This window comes from Antrostomus carolinensis, unplaced genomic scaffold, assembly GCF_000700745.2.
Source record: "Antrostomus carolinensis isolate BGI_N321 unplaced genomic scaffold, ASM70074v2 scaffold34506, whole genome shotgun sequence".
NCBI classification, from domain to species: Eukaryota; Metazoa; Chordata; class Aves; order Caprimulgiformes; family Caprimulgidae; genus Antrostomus; species Antrostomus carolinensis.
Window position 1 is genome coordinate 4,355 of NW_010323094.1, and position 16,069 is coordinate 20,423.

Below are 16,069 nucleotides of genomic sequence, written 5' to 3' on the forward strand. Positions count from 1 at the left end.
AGTGATTTTAATTACTAAGTGAACAGATAGAAATTGCATAAGACTATTTAAGGAAGAGGTTTGCTTGAAATTCCATCTTTTCAGAAATCCCCAGCTTCAACATAATAGAGCATTCTATCAGATGAGGAAAATAAAATGCTTCTCTTTTTTTTCTTGGGCATCATTCATGTGATGGGAAGAGAATGTATAGTCTTCATAACAAGAAGGGAACAAAATTAGTTGAATTATTTTGCATGCAATAGCAAGATAAAATATCATGTTTACAGCCCTCATTCATTGTGGAGGGCAGCAGGTCAGAAGACGACTGTGTACATTTTGCTATTTGGGAATGATAACCTTCTATGAGCATTTTATTATATATTAATTCATCCTTGCAGTTTTGGCAATCAAGCATGAAAATTTTCTACTCTTCTGAATTCTCTGTAGTCTGGAAGACCAAAGCTGGAAATTTATCTGTTTTTTTTTAAAAAATACTTAAGATAGCAAATAGTGAGCAAAATTTTTCTCAATTCAAAGTTTTGATCCTGCAATCCTGGTGCAGCTTAACTGAGCTGTACAAGGCATGCTCTCTTAGCAAGGGTAAAGAAAAGCCAAGAATATACTTTCCAGCTATGTAAATACTGATTAACTGAGCCTTAGCTTGGATGAAATAATTCTATTCTGACTTTTTCTTCCAGTTGTGTGTAATACTGGAGCCAATGCAGGAACTGATGTCAAGACATAAAACTTACAATCTAAGTCCTCGAGACTGCTTGAAGACTTGCTTGTTTCAAAAATGGCAGAGAATGGTGGCCCCACCAGGTATGTTTCATTTATAGTATTTCATGTATTTTATAGATAAATTAATATAGAAACAATGGGAAAATTTACTGCAAATTTACTTACAAAGGAAAGTAATAAGAATTAGCACTGATCCAAAAGTAAGCCTGAAAATGATTTTGATGTTTTATGATTTCAGTCTGACCCAACTGATTTATAGATGTGCACATTCAGATGGTTTCACTATGACTAGGGTATAATTTAGTACAAAAATATGTGTAGATGGAATGCAAAATGCCTACTGACTCCATTAGAATTCATCGTTTGTGTAATTCAGCTTCCTGCTGTGACTCTGAAATTACAGCTACAATTCATAATTAATTGTCTTTGAGACTAATATAATGTTATTTACAGGCCTGGACCTAATCTTCTTTCTCTTACACCTTGAAATAATGATTCTCTCTTTTTTTCAGCTTATTAAAGGTTTGTATATCTAAGACTATGCACATGGGTCCCATGCCAAATTTTGAGAAGTACAATTGCCCCTCTGTTCGCTGACAGTTGAAGCAGTTATGTAATAGCTCTGATTCAGCCTGAGTTTGGAAGACTCACAGAGAAATGGCATTCAGCATGCTCTAATGTGTTCTCTTGGGAGTGGCAGATTTAGAGATGCAGCCCGCATCAGAGGTAGAAGGAACTCAAATAGTAGTTGCTTGGATGCTGCATCAATGGCAGCAGGAGGGTAGAACGCTACCTTTAGCCTTTGCCTCTGGCTGGGGCAGTTGTAGCTGTACCTTACATCAGAATAAGACCTAGATTTTTTTTTAGCACTGTTGCTTGCTGTGTGTCCTTCAGCAAGTTACACAGTCTCTTTGAGCATCATAATAGTTATTATGATACTCCCGTTGGTAAAGTGCTTTCAAATATTTTTGCAGATAATGCTGGAAGAATAAGCTTCATTAGTCCATTATACAAAATCAAAAGTAGATTCCATTCGTTTGGGTCCAAATACTATTCTACCGTGTTAAATCTACTACTACTACTACTACTACTCCTCCTACTAGTAAACATGGAAAATTAAAACTAGATGAAAAAATATTTCAACATTTCTGTTTATGGATCATTTTAGTACAATATCTGCCATTTGCTTTCCTTCTTACCATTTTATTGCAGCAGAACCCACAAGACAACCGACAACCAAACGGAGAAAAAGGAAAAACTCTACGAGCAGCACTTCCAACAGCAGTGCTGGGAACAATGCAAATAGCACCAACAGCAAGAAAAAGTCAGCTGCTGCAAACCTGAGTCTATCAAGTCAGGTACCTGTAAGTCTCACTTTCCTTTTAGGCCTGAATCACTTACGGTGCTTTAATTCTTTCCTTACATTGTAAAGAAGGTGCATTCTTGAGCCTAAACTATCACAAACGAAAGGCGATCTTGCACGGTGTGCTGTGGAAACTGGGGAATTAGTGGAGAGGTGTGAGGAAGCCATTCTGCAGTGCAGGTTTAACAAATGGCCCTTAAGCAGGGGTATCCTGAGGACCAGATGTTATTTTTTTAAGGCCTGAGCCAACTCCCCTTCTTGTCAGTGGGAGTGCTTCCACTGGCGGTGGGACTCAGATTAAGCCTTGTGTTTTTAGATACAGCATGAGTCTTGCAGACTTCCATCTGCCAGGTGCTAAGTGCGGATGAGTCCCTGTGGAACAGGACAACCGTACCTGAGCAGACAGCTGGTCTCTATACGTTACTCTAGTCGGTGCCGGGTTCAGATGCTTCAGGGGCACAGGTTATGAATTAACTTACCTGCAGAGGTTATCTCTTTTTCCAACCACTCCACTTGCAGAGGGTAGATCCCCTGGAATACAGGTCTCAGTTTATCCACCCTACCAACTGTGACCGTTGACATCCTAATTATATAGGGAAACACCAAGTCATTTCCAGAACTGTACCAGCACTTTAATAATCACATTTATTGCCTTATTCACAATATAGGGGTAATCAGACCCCAAATTGTGACAAACTGTGCCTTAGTCAATAAGGAGATAGCTTATGCATTGTAAAGCTAGGGAAATTAATTTGATATTGTAGGAACTGTAAAGTGGTATCTTGGGAATAACATGCAGGGATTTTTATTGGATTTCTGATCAGCAGATAGGAAAGGGCTATATTCTTCTGAAGCCTGACAAAGAATATAGGCCTTTTTTTAGCACAAAGCATGCACTTCCTAGGAAGACTGCATACCCAGATGAAAAAGAGGGGTAGGCCAACACCAGTGAACTGAAATGAAGATTTTTGTTTAGCAACTCATTCGGCCATCCATTAGCTTACAGAAACTTTGGGCTTCAGTACATTAAACTCATATTTTCTCCTTGTCATATTAAAATTTCCACGTGGCTCACATCCCCAGAGTCAGATTCTTTTCCTAATATAGGCATCTCTGGGTTTTTCTGGCAGCACAAAACAGTCAGAAGGCCAGCTACCTGATCCCCTGGTGGCAGGGGCCACTCTGCCTCCCTGACTGTGTCTGCCAGAAAAGCCCTTGGATCAATAATCAACCATATTTAAGAAAAAAACCCAGCAATTAGCTGTAAAACTGAGCAACCAGCTATTTCCCTGCTGTCTCCAAGTTGAAAAAACAGTAAAATCACTTTTATCTTGGCTACTCCATGACCTGAGTTTAGTTCAGTGGGACCAGAATCTGACCCTCTGCCTCTCTTCAACCTGCTCCTCCCCGGAGAGACGACTTTTGTTGTAGCCATGTGTGCTCATATGTTTGAGTGTAACTGAGCCATCTGACAGTTACCTGTCACTCCCACTGATATTCAAGCTGACTTCAGGTACTGAAAGGCTGCTCCTGACAGACGAGGTAGCCAACGTTACTCTTCCTGATGGAGATAACAGTTGAGCATCTGAGACATAGTGGTGAACTTTATCGTGGTATGAGGGATGGATTTTTAGTCTTCATTGACTTTCAGGATGCTGCATAGTCAATATTTTTCAATATTGTTTGCTCTCTGTACCAGAGTAGCAAGATGGTCCGAACTCTTTTGTGCAGAGGATCGGGTTCTGTTTTTAAGACTCTTCTCCTTTCCCTTTGCACAGTGGAAGATGCTTAGCTGATTGGTTTGACATACTAACAGCACTTCCTATCTTCCCCACAGTAAAGATAGCAAACCAGATGGAATTGATGGTTGGGCCACCCTGTAGAGTAGACAGAACTTAAAATAATTTTAGCAGTAGGATATTTTGGTGTAAAAGGATTCAACACTTTTCAGTTAAATAGAGAGATGTTACCATGTTTCTCCAAAATTATGCATTCTTTGAAGTGGGCCTTATTAGAGGCAAGCCACTGCTTTCAGAAGTTAGCTGCAGGTAGCAGCAACTTGCTTTCTGTTTCTCTTAACTTTACCTTAAAGTGAATCAGTCTGTGGTTAATGCTTGATTTCCCTTATATGCGATAGAAGACAAGATATCCTCAAACACAATTTGACAGTTTTGAACTAACTAAAAGCTTCATTTAGCCACAGAGCTTTCTGTGAATGGGACTTTCCTTCTCAGTAGAAAAAAAGTACTGAAATAATTCATTTTCACTGTTAAAAGCATTTTCCCCTCATTATTAGAGAAGAGGAATGAAGGCACGGCGTCTTCTGTACAGATGACTCACATAAGCAGAGCTAGTTGCAGTTCCATTTTTCCCATCGTCTTCTCTGGAGAACCCCAACAATGAGCTCGTATCCATACCAAACCTGGATTAATATGAAGTCATACACTCCAGCTTTCTCTTTTTCTCTAGTGATTTCTTCCAGCCAGCAAAGACAGTCCCTCCACCGTAATAGAATCTAACTCATAATTTCTGGTCACTTTTATGCTCCTGTCAATTTCTCTTTGATAATCTTAATCCTCGTTAGAGAATGTTTCCTTAGCCTCTATTCTATGTAATGTTTCTTGGTTTAGGGCATTAGTTATTATTGAGGTTTGTTCCTACAGTAATGCTGTGTGCACTACAGGAAATGTGTGAGTTTACTGTATCCTTCATCCACATTTCTCACCCACACCATTAACTTGTTTCTTTAATGAGTTATTCATGTCTTGAGGGGCAAATGTTCCATGTTCAGAACAGTGACCAAAAAACTGCTGGAGCTACTGGACCATCAGCTATGGCAAAGCTTGAAACTTCAAAGAGATTTGTAATTTTCCCCCTGGCATCTTCCAGATCTTCAGATAAATACATGGGGCTAAGCAAACCTTGATCAATGAGATGGAACATTTTTTGTCACAAACATGTTCTTCTTCAGTAATAGGAGGTTGTGCCATTTCCTCTACCTGCGTTATTTTCTGATCAATTATTCAGGCAGGGACAGTATTGAAAATACAAAGCCAAGCCCAGAAAGTGAAATGATGTGGTTGTATTTCCATGCATGGGTCAGGTTGGCACTGCACCCTGAAGTTCAGTTGCTGGAGCCTAATCAATCAGTATCACCTGTGCCCTTTGTGTTGCCTTAAATGATTATTGCTTTAACTGCTGACACATTCTGATACATCTTTAATAACACAGTGTTCAAAAGCATCTTAAGGGTCTCTGCCAGTGGGTGGGTATGCATCTTCACTCCCATCAGTAATTTGAAAGGGTCAGTCTCAGTCTGTCCTCATATCTCTTAACTTTTTTTTATACTCTGATAAATAAAATACAAAGTTTTGCCAGTTTGACAGCCACTTGCACTCTATTACACTCATTTTGCCTTATAAAGGTGGGAAAACCAGTGATTCCTGTGATTCTGCTGGTTCTCACGCTACCTTCAGCATCTTTTTTCAATATGACTCTCCCTGCCCAAGTCCCTTATTTAACACCTTTTCTATCTATTACTTATTTCCTACATTCTTAAAATGAATGTAGTTAGCCAGTGTGCTACATGATTGCACTGCACAACTCATGTCTAGGATGGTCTGTTACTTGTCCAGTGATGCTTTTGACCTGAATCCTGTAGATGCTGAGGCAACATGCTGTAGTGTGTTGGAAGTAGAACCAAGTGCCACTAAAGTCATTCCAATAGCATGAATACAAAACCATTTTTCTAACCAGAAGTTTTCTTCTTCCAGGCTCTCATTCTTCTCCCAGACTCAATACTTCCAGTGCTTTCTACAAATGCATTGGCTAGTGTTTACTGTGTAAGGAAAGTTAACAGAACAGGGGCCCAGAAATTGTAGTTCGCTCAGCTGTCTTAGTTTCAGCAGATGCCAGTCATTTCAACTGTTCTTAGATTTGTTCATGTTCTCAATCACATTTGATCTTTGGAAGAAATGTTAACCCATTGCACAGTAACTGGAATTACCAGTTTCCTCTTTCCTAACAAAGAGCAAAGATGGGCAAGACTCCTTCCACAAGGTTCAAAGAAAACTTACCTTTCTAATTGTAGCCTTCCTATGATTACAAAGAAATTAGTTCTTTAATTTGAGTGTGTCATCACCTTATCATTTACATAGTACTAATTTCCTCTAATATTTGAAGCTAGCTGCAGTGTTTTCCCAAGTCTTTGCTCAGTTTTCAAGCCTCTTTACTGGCTGAAATCGTATTCCTTTGCATTTTTCATATTCTGCTGTTTCATATAAAACTTTCTTGCAAGCCCAGGCCCTTGTATGTAGAGCAGTGACCTATACACTGTGATCTGTGGATTACAGGTATATGAGAGATCATCAGAAGGGCTCTGTAAAGCCATATCACTTAAATAACCCTTTCTGTTAAGTTTAATAGAAACAGCGCACATTGATCCATTTTCATCTCTTTGAATCTGGAAACTTGACAACAATGCACAACTCTCACAAACTCTAAGAACCATTGCTCTAGGCTATTCCCAGTCATAACCACAGAAATTAATAGGTGGATTTTGCTTTTATTTACTAATGAGTGTAATACTGTAATCATGAACCCAGTGAAGTATCATTCATGTTAGAAAGAATAAAGCATCTCTACATGCCACTAAATAAATCAAATGTTCTTTGTTACATCCAGAGTCTTAATTAGAGCCTCCTTGCACTCTTTAAGCAAGTTACATACCTCAATGATCTCTCTTTCTCTTTGTGCTTCTCTGTAAGTTCCTCAAAAACAAAGTCCACAAATAAATCTGCAAATGTGGAAGTAAGCAATATAATCTTTTATGTGTTTCAGAAACAGGGGGTAGTTTCTGAACTAAAAAGGTGGTTTGCAATGGATGTTGTAGTACCAGAGCTACAGTTCTAGGGCCAGAAGATCAGTGTCAGAAATTATCCCATGTCTCAGAACTGTGCAATTTAGAATCTAAGGTTGTGCTGTAAGGAAATGAGAGTGAACAAATTGGTTTCCAGTTGTTGTGCTTTAGGAATAATATTCCAAACAAGACCAGAATGTCAAGTTAACAGAGAAGTCTATGATGAGATGCGAAAGATAACCATTTTCCTTTAGAAATTGTTTACTCTGAAACCTAATTAAAATGTCAATTCTGTTTCTATAGATCACTTCAACACCAGTGTTAGTCCGATGTTTTTGTCTTAGAGGCAGTGTCCATTGCGGGTGTGGCAGCAGTGGGGCTCAGTCAATAATAATTTCTGTGGCAAGGAGCTAAGAATTCAATTATTAAAATAATCGCCACTAACACAATTGTGTCAGAAGGAAGGAAGGCAGGAGGAGGTACCCTTCTTTTTTTGACTTAGCACTTAGACGTATGCTGGCTGCTAAAAGTAGTGCAATTTTCAATCCTTGGAGTATGAGACTTACTTGAACAACATACTTGGTAGTTTTAGGAGGTTTTAATTATCTCAAACTTGTGAAGCACTGTTTGTCTACTTCTGGGGACTGTGACACCTCAGCTACAAACTAATCACCGTAACACACTGAGCGGGGCTACGCATTAACAGCAGCAAAGATGGTAGGCATAGGGATGGGGAATTTTATGTGGCCCACCACACTTTTTTACCTCCAGACTCCAGTAAGACATTGTCTAGCCATTGGGTGATCTTTAAAATCCCAAGTTTAAAGGTTTAGTTAAGTAACTGGGTATAGCAGAGCTAAACTTTGAGGCTAAGTATAAAAAAATTTGAAGCCTGAGAAATGACCAATCTGTTAAATAGAAGTGCTTGCTTTTAAGTTGTGTATGAAGTGATCTCTGTGTATAGTTTATATGCATCAATTTCAGTTTGGATGGCAATTAGGGTTATTTCAGGATGAAAGGTATGATATACATGAAAGCTGCTTTTGTGGTTATATTATTAAATAATACATTTCTATCACATAATGTAAAACATCCACTGCTTTATTTACAGTGCTTCACTGCAACCATATTTAAATATCATGAGACATTCCTTGACCAAAAATGTTGTTTCTAATCACAGAGTAAATTAATAAGATTGAGTGACTACAGTCTAAATCTTTTTTAAACTAATCGAGTCAAATATGTGCTACCATAACTAGGCCATAGCAGTGTATGCTGCCGTGCAAGAGACTAGGGTTTAATTCTTGGATTCTGCTTCTCACTCCATGAGCAGGAGCTAGGAGCACTCCAGAGCTGCAGCCTCAACCCTGGGAGGGATGGAGCCTTGTGTCATTCAACAGCAGTGACCCCCACTGGCCAATTTAAGGAGAAGCATTGAGGGGCTCTAAAAGGAGTCACTTCCAGTCCTCCTCAGAGGTTGGTGGTCATTGCACGGGAACTAGTGAGTGGAGGTTCAATGGGGTGCACTTGGTGGGGTCTTCAGCTTTCAGTCTGAGGAGCAGAATCCTCTCCGGGGAGGAACCAGCATGTGTGCTTCCTGAAACACTATTTTTGCCTGACATAATTATAAGTGGCAGGATTGTCAAGAATATATATATTATTTTTTTTAAATGTCCTGTAAGTAATGCTGTGACATCTATCTTTTAAATAGAATGAGGGAAAACCCCACTAACCTCAATATGATTGTAGTTTAATTCCCAGAGAGAGAGAGAGAAATACTCAATAGCATGGAGAGAAATATAAGTGTAAACTGTCCTCTCAGTGGGTGTTATTATATTAAGGGAATAATATTTGCAAAGAATCTGAGAAATTAGAGATGGAAATACTGACAAGGTCATTGAGCATCTCCCCGCTGGTGTGTGAATGTTTCCTACCACAGATTGAGATTTCTCCCAGCCCAGTGTTAGGTGACCAGAGCAGCAAAGCTAGCACTGTTCCAGTGGGGTCGTTAATCCTCAGTCTGTGGTTCTCAGTAACAGGAATATTGTCTGAGAAGTGGGGGTTACATTTTCATTTACTTAATGTCATCTTAGTTCCCTAGTTTACATCTCATCGGATTGGCCTAAAGCGATCCTCTTCCTTTCAGCACTTGCAGCTCTTAAGCATATTTACCCCTCCCAATCATTTGGTGGATGTAATACATATTTAATTTTTTCGCGTGGCTTCCCCAGCCAGCTTTTCTAGCCCCACTGTTATTTTTTATGCACTTCTCTAAGTCTCATCGAAGTTGCCAACCTCTTGCTGGTATGGCAACAGGGAGAACTTGAGGTCCCTACTCAAGAGCGTTGAAGTAAGAGGAACTGTTTCCACCTCGGTCTGTGATTCTCTGTTTCAGCCACTGTGGTCTTTTTTGCCTGCTGTATCACACTGCACGCTCAAACCCAACTTGCTGTCCTCTGCCAGGTCTCTCTTGTCATTAATGCTCTCGCAATACAATGGGGTCAGGTCTGGAAAAAGCAGTGCACACTATACATTGTCTGTTGTTTAGCAGGATTAAATAAATTAGGATAAACTTTTGGTTATAAACACTTTTGTCTTTTAAACTATTATGTCACAAAGCTGTGTTTGAGTTTTATTTAACCAAGTATTTTATGGATATATGGAGCAACAAAACATAGACAATGTAAAGAAGAAATCATGTAATAGGTTCCATCTACTCACAAATTTTTCACATAGCACAGGCTGAAAATGTGATATAAACATTCTTCTGTAGCATGGCAGCCTTTGCTGAGGGATGTCGAGAAAGAGTAAAATACTTATAGGCAATAATTTGTATTATTTAGTAGTGAAGGAAGTACATATCTGATTAAAAAGAGACCTTACTGAATGCAGACGTTTGTCTTCTGTTTGCTTTAACAATTACTTTACATTCATAAGGAGGAACAGATCCTTTAAAATACGAATCTGTTGTTCGCTAGCATTCTTGGAAGGGCTTGTTAAATCAGCAGGTACAAAGCTAGACATCTGGAATTACTGCACTTTTACCAGACACTAGCTGATGCCCTGCCACCTGAGCTGCATGAAAAGTTGCATCCCACATATTTCTTTAGCGGTTAGCACAGCAGCCTGATTCTCTGTTGAACAGAGAGAGCACGTGAGCTCTCTGGCTTTGCACCTTTGCTTTCCAATCTCAAGTTTGCACCTTTCTATCCCATGCTGGTGAGGTTTTTTGCAGCAAATGTGTGATGCACTGGAGTACAGTAGGCGGTTTACTTGTTTTCATGGAAGGACAATTTGTATTTAAAGCAGTGATTAGATGAAGTCTTTCTTTCTTGCATGCTTCAGTTTTTGATGACTGCTAGCTTCATCAGTGTAATTATAATTAGCACTCTTCATCTTCCTTTTACGGTACCAGCTGGACAGATTGGTCCTCTTACTGCACAGATTGGCGGCAGGGTTGCCTACATGGAGTTAGGTGACAGGCACCATGAAATAACAGATGGTAAATTCAGGGCTTGTTGGCAATCAGCAGGTTTTTGCTAATGACTTAATTAGCTATGCAAATTGTCAAATCAGTGTGAACATTGTTTTTATCGAAAACTTTACCTAAATTAATTACCATAATTAAGTAGCAGAATGTCAAGTATATTGGATGCATAAAAGGGCTTGGCTGACTATGGATAAGAGAGTTACCATCTTTATTAGAGTGCTGTGCTCCACATTTAAGAAGTCTGAGGATAAGAAATGCAGTTTCTTTCAAATTACTTTTTAAATACACATATCGCCAAGTTGCAACCGAAATGCACCCTGGTGTCTTTCCAAATAAACTGGCTCAGGAAAGAATTTCTGGATAAAGGCAACATATTTCAAGCAGGAGTGTAATGCAGTTTCATAGCCTGCTTATTTTGCTTAAAATCATACACATTTTTTTCAACTGAAACCTGCTTTTCAGTTCTGGGGTTTCTGAGATCCAGAGCCATGAGCATGCGGCTAGAGAGATGTGTTACAGTTTTTAATTTAAATTAGAAATAAAGTGTAAGCCTGTCTCCTGGTTCTTACTATGCAGGAACTTTTAACTCTGTTTTTCAAATATCACAAAGTTAAAAGATGCAAATTCTCTAACATAATTTTTTTAAGTTGATTTTTTCTCTCTCAAGGTTTCCATATAACAAATATTGGGTGCTGTTCACAGGATGTGATGGTGGTAGGAGAACCAACTCTGATGGGAGGCGAATTCGGGGATGAAGACGAAAGGCTTATCACTAGATTAGAGAATACACAGTATGATGCAGCAAATGGCATGGATGATGAAGAAGATTTCAACAATTCACCTGCACTGGGAAATAACAGCCCGTGGAACAGCAAACCTCCTGCTAACCAGGAGACTAAATCTGAAAACCCCACACCACAAGCTTCCCAATAGGTTATTCTGCAGCAGTACCCACTGCAACGTATGTCAGTGGATTATTAATTACTGTTTCACAGCATTCTTCAAAAAAATTTAAAAAAAAAATCTTTCAGCGGATACAGTATCTATTTCTAAAATACAGCTATCTGATTTTTTTTAATTAGGGAAATCTCTTGTATAAGCTTCCATATACATTTCTTGGAAGCATTAACATACAAAATGATACTGGCACTGACCTCAATTAAAATAATTGAAAATTAAGTAGCATCTCATGGCAAATTTCTGACAATGCATTTTATTGGAAGGGGTTGGTTTTTTCCTCATCAAACAATGGCCATATTTTAACAAGTCATCAGTGCTCAGGATCTCATTAACGTAACTATGTAAAACTTTTTACAATTGTAATATATTTTCTGCTTTTCAACTTGCACCTGAAATTTCTTGTTTCAGAAAAAAATCAACTTTTAAGGAAAAGTAATTTAAAATAAATTTTGTTCTTTCTTTAACTTTTCTTTCATGGGTTAATCATTTAAAGGATCCAGCATTTTTAATTTCCGTTTAGCTGATGCCAGTAGATACTCTTTCAATCATTTAATAAAAATGCTGAAACAAGAAATGTCTTTTTTTCATCAAAGACATGAGAAATATTTTTATGTGGAAAAAGACACCCAGTCCTATGAGAGTTTATGCTTTGTAAAATTGCTGTCGATCCAGATATTTTAAAGCCATGTAATCCATTAACTTTGTGGGCAGCTTAATAAATCTAAAACTTTTGTGTTTTTATTATTGTATCTGAGTTGGCTTTGTTGTTTTTTCTTTTCATAGTATATTTCTTGTATAATATTTTTGTAAAGCCCTCAAAACATTTTTTGTTTTACTTTTTTATTATTCTGGTGTATTTATGTGAAACTTTATAAAAGAAACTAATTTTTTCATTTACATATTAATATGTTCAACTCATCATGTAAAGACACAGTGAGTCAATGTGTTATATAATACAACTGTATTTTATGTATGCTTTGCCAATAAGTGTGCCAATAAACTGTGTTAAAAAATGTGCTCTTGCATAGTGCATTTACAGTTCCTTGCATGCAAAAGACACGTGCCCACCTGCGGGATTGTGCACCAGGAATTTTTGGAATTAGTGTTTCACTGAATTACAATCTTTTTCCAGCAAAAAGGGAAACTTGTAGTTTAGGTGTGAATCACTTATAGCTCAATCTGGTTAGATGCTTTTTGTAACATTAATGATGTGTAACAGCACAGGTGAGTACCAGCGGCGAGCGCCAAGCGCGAGGGAGTGCGGGGCATCCAGCAAGCGCACCTCCATCCTGAACTTTGCATCCCTCGCCTTCCAGGGCCACGGCTTACCAGAGCAGGGATTTCCACTCTGATGAATTCTGTCTGATAGTTTTAGGATGAGTCCCTCAACGGGGACTGAGAGGATTAAAAAAATTCTCCTTCTTTCTTCCCTTTGCTATCAAATCAATCGTTCATGGAAGTAAACAAACCTCTGGACTGGTGCAGCCGCTGTGAGTGCAGGCTGGTGGGTGAAGGCCCTGGGCTGAGCTGGGAGGCACAGAGGCACACGCCTGCATCCCGAGGCAGCTGAGAAGCCCTATGAGGTGCACCCTGTGAGTTACCAATACTTGCAGGGAGAACTACCAACACGGGGATACTGAATCTACACAATCCTGCCTTTTGTGCAGGGGACTGAGGTTTTGCTCTTGACCAAAACTACTTTTAATATTACTGACTTTATAAAAGCATCTGGAGAACTCCTAGGTTTTTTCTAAGTCTACCCAGGAGCCATTCCAGGGAAATGTGTTTCCCAAGCATATATACATGTTTTTTAAGCATGCTTTTGCTGGATGTGATTCTGCCAAATAGTTTTGAAACCACCATTGCAGAAGAAATGGTGGTTGTTCAATTCTTGTAAGGCCCCACCTGGAGCACTGTGTCCAGTTCTGGAGCCCCCAACACAGGAAAGACATGGACCTGTTAGAACTAGTCCAGAGGAGGCCATGAGGATGATCCGAGGGCTGGAGCACCTCTCCTATGAGGACAGGCTGAGAGAGTTGGGGCTGTTCAGCCTGGAAAAGAGAAGGCTGCAGGAAGACCTTCTAGTGGCCTTCCAGTACCTGAAGGGGCTACAAGAAAGCTGGGGAGGGAGTTTTTACAAGGGCAGGTAGTGATAAAAAAGGGGGAAATGGCTTTAAACTGGAAGAAGGTAGGTTTAGATTAGATATTAGGAATAAATGCTTTCCTGTGAGGGTGGTGAGACACTGGAACAGATTGCCCAGAGAAGTTGTGGATGCCCCCTCCCTGGAAGTGTTCAAGGCCAGTTTGGATGAGGCTTTGAGGATCCTGATCTAGTGGAAGGTGTCCCTGCTGATGGCAGGGGGGTTGGAACTAGATTATCTTTAAGGTCCCTTCCAACCCAAACCATTCTGTGATTCTATGATTCTATGAAATGCAGGGCAAATGCAGCGTGGCCACTTGGTTCTTTGGTGGGAGACAGTTCCCTCCCTGCCTAAAGAATGAACCTCAGTATCCAGTGTGAGCACCATTCTCCTGCAAGCAAAATCCTTGTTTGATGAATTTTGGCACCTATGGTAGGCCTCACAGGAAGATAGCCTAAAAGACACTCCAGGTCTATAAGATCTAGAGCACAAAGAATATCAACTGTAGGCTAGAATTTAAAACTGACTAAATAACAAACAAGGACTGAGTGCATCTATCTGCATGGATAGCAATGCTGTTTCTTCATAACCCTTGCAGGATGTAGGAAACGGTAGCTCTATCATTCAGCGACTATATCAGCCCTGATTTTTCCATGTAAATAATTAAATTCACAATGTATTCCATTAAGGGATCACTGGCTCCTATACAGCTGCTATAACATTACAATTATACACTGTAATTCTAATGTTCAAAAACACTAATCATTCATATTACATTTCCATGAGCACACTCTAAAAGGCATTCCTTATTATTAATCTTTCAAGACTGGCACTACTATTTCAATTTTTAAAAGATTTATGATGTCATATTACTCCTGTTGTTTCAGTAAATAAACATAGGAACGCTTGAAAAATGGGTAACAGATTCCTTAGAGTGCTGTCCTTGAATTAATCTGGAAGGACACTTTCACCATATCTCCTCAAAAACCCTGTCTACAAGCTATCAATCTACGCTATTGTGGTTCGGGGGAATAACAGACGGAGCTAGCTGATTTTATTTATTCACTTATTTATTCATAAAAGAAAATGTCCAAATTGGCCACCTCAACGAAGCAGTTTGGGATGTACAGCGGCTGACCGTGCGGTCTCGTCGTTGCTGCTTCTTTCACCCCCACAGCCTGGGCTCTGCATGGCCTTTTCTCACCATGTCTGAAATTACACGGTAAACTCATCAAGACAGAGCCTGTGATCCTGTGTCTTCCCATGCGCTTGTGCCCTGTCCTCGGGAACACTCCCTACAGATAGAGAATTAAGGTAAAGCAATGACATTAACTACTGGATTTTATGCCTTTTGGTTGTGGGTAGCAGTTAAATGGCACTGCAGCTTTTGTGTGCTCTGTGACCATCTGATGAAGAGATGTGGGAAAGGTGAATAAAGATCACAGGTGAGTTGAAGTAACATGTTTATGAGAGCTGAGGTTGCTGCCTGAAAAATGAAAGCTTGAAACCAACAATTAATTTTGCTGTAATCTAATCTCACCACCTACAAGAACATTGTATCTTTCTTAGATTTTGGAAGGAAATAATGTTGTTGACACTTTTCTCTGGGGACCCCTGCAATTATTAAAAGGAGGAAGGAAACTTATCTCATGATGCTGAAATGCTTTCAAAGAGAAAGCTCTTGTTTGTTTTTGCTAAATGGAAGGAAATACTGGCCCTGAGAAGTGCCCTCGCAAATCAGAGGGAGGAAATTCCATAAGTTTACTTAGAAAAGCAGAATCATATCATTAGTAAAGTGACTGAGTAAGAGCACTGATAACTAAGGTGGTTGCTGTTACACAGGACTTGGAATGTGAAAGAATCATAAGCATTGGTGGGTTTTGGTTATTCTTGGAATTGCTTTGTTTGGGGCTTTTTTTTTGTTTTGTTTTTTTTTTAGCAAAGTTCACTTCTCAGGGAGCTTCCAACTCACATGAGTCACCAACTGGTCTCACAATCTGCCCCTCAGGAGAACATTTCAGCTCTTAAAGTTCCTTCTTTCTACCTTTTCATGACAAACAAAAATAAGCAATATTTTCAGCTTTGTAGTCTTTTCAGAAAGAAGGTGTCCTCAGGTTTCATCATCTATGCATTGGTGTGTATGAATATAACAACACTGTAGGATAATTCAATTTGGAAGGGACCTTGGGAGGTATAGATAGCATTTGTATGCTTGCAGCATCATAGAGCTCAGTGAAAGTCATAAGTGACTAATTTTTAACCTCAGACCTGGAGAAGGTACTACTCTTGCACATTTGGGAAGTGTAACCAACTTGCGTCCTTGGGGAACAGAGCAAAAGTACCCATTACCAGAGAGCTGCTGAGAAGAATCAGTCTTGAGGTGTGCAGAAAGAGATGGGAGTAGAGGGGAGTAAACTACTGATTGGAAAGCCAAAATACTGAGCATTACTGGCTGTTCTCTAACACCAGGGTGGAGAGAGGTTCCTTACCCAGCCTTTACTGCAAAACACCATTAAAGGAGCCTAAATGATAGAACA

At 39.4% G+C, this 16,069-nt stretch overlaps 1 protein-coding gene across 2 annotated transcripts; it reads left to right on the forward strand.

The window, feature by feature from the left end:
* Nucleotides 1–683: 683 nt before the first annotated feature.
* Nucleotides 684–12,400, forward strand: LDB2 (LIM domain binding 2). 2 transcript variants are annotated; one of them, XM_010170499.1, is made up of 3 exons: nt 684–801; nt 1,933–2,078; nt 11,134–12,400. In XM_010170499.1, the coding sequence occupies exons 1-3, from the start codon at nt 699–701 to the stop codon at nt 11,362–11,364; spliced, it is 480 nt and encodes a 159-aa protein (XP_010168801.1). In that variant the 5' UTR covers nt 684–698; the 3' UTR covers nt 11,365–12,400. The 2 variants fall into 2 exon arrangements, with proteins under 2 accessions (XP_010168801.1, XP_010168802.1); XM_010170500.1 differs by having other exon boundaries at nt 750–801; nt 1,936–2,078.
* The last annotated feature ends 3,669 nt before the right edge of the window (nt 12,401–16,069 follow it).

What these genes read in the sequence shown, in the direction of transcription:
- LDB2 (XM_010170499.1), top strand. Translation starts at nt 699, where the DNA reads ATGCAGGAACTGATGTCAAGACATAAAACTTACAATCTAAGTCCTCGA. An exon ending in GAGAATGGTGGCCCCACCAG is followed by an intron (nt 802 to 1,932) that starts GTATGTTTCATT and finishes ATTTTATTGCAG; the next exon opens with CAGAACCCACAAGACAACCG. An exon ending in ACCTGAGTCTATCAAGTCAG is followed by an intron (nt 2,079 to 11,133) that starts GTACCTGTAAGT and finishes TGCTGTTCACAG; the next exon opens with GATGTGATGGTGGTAGGAGA.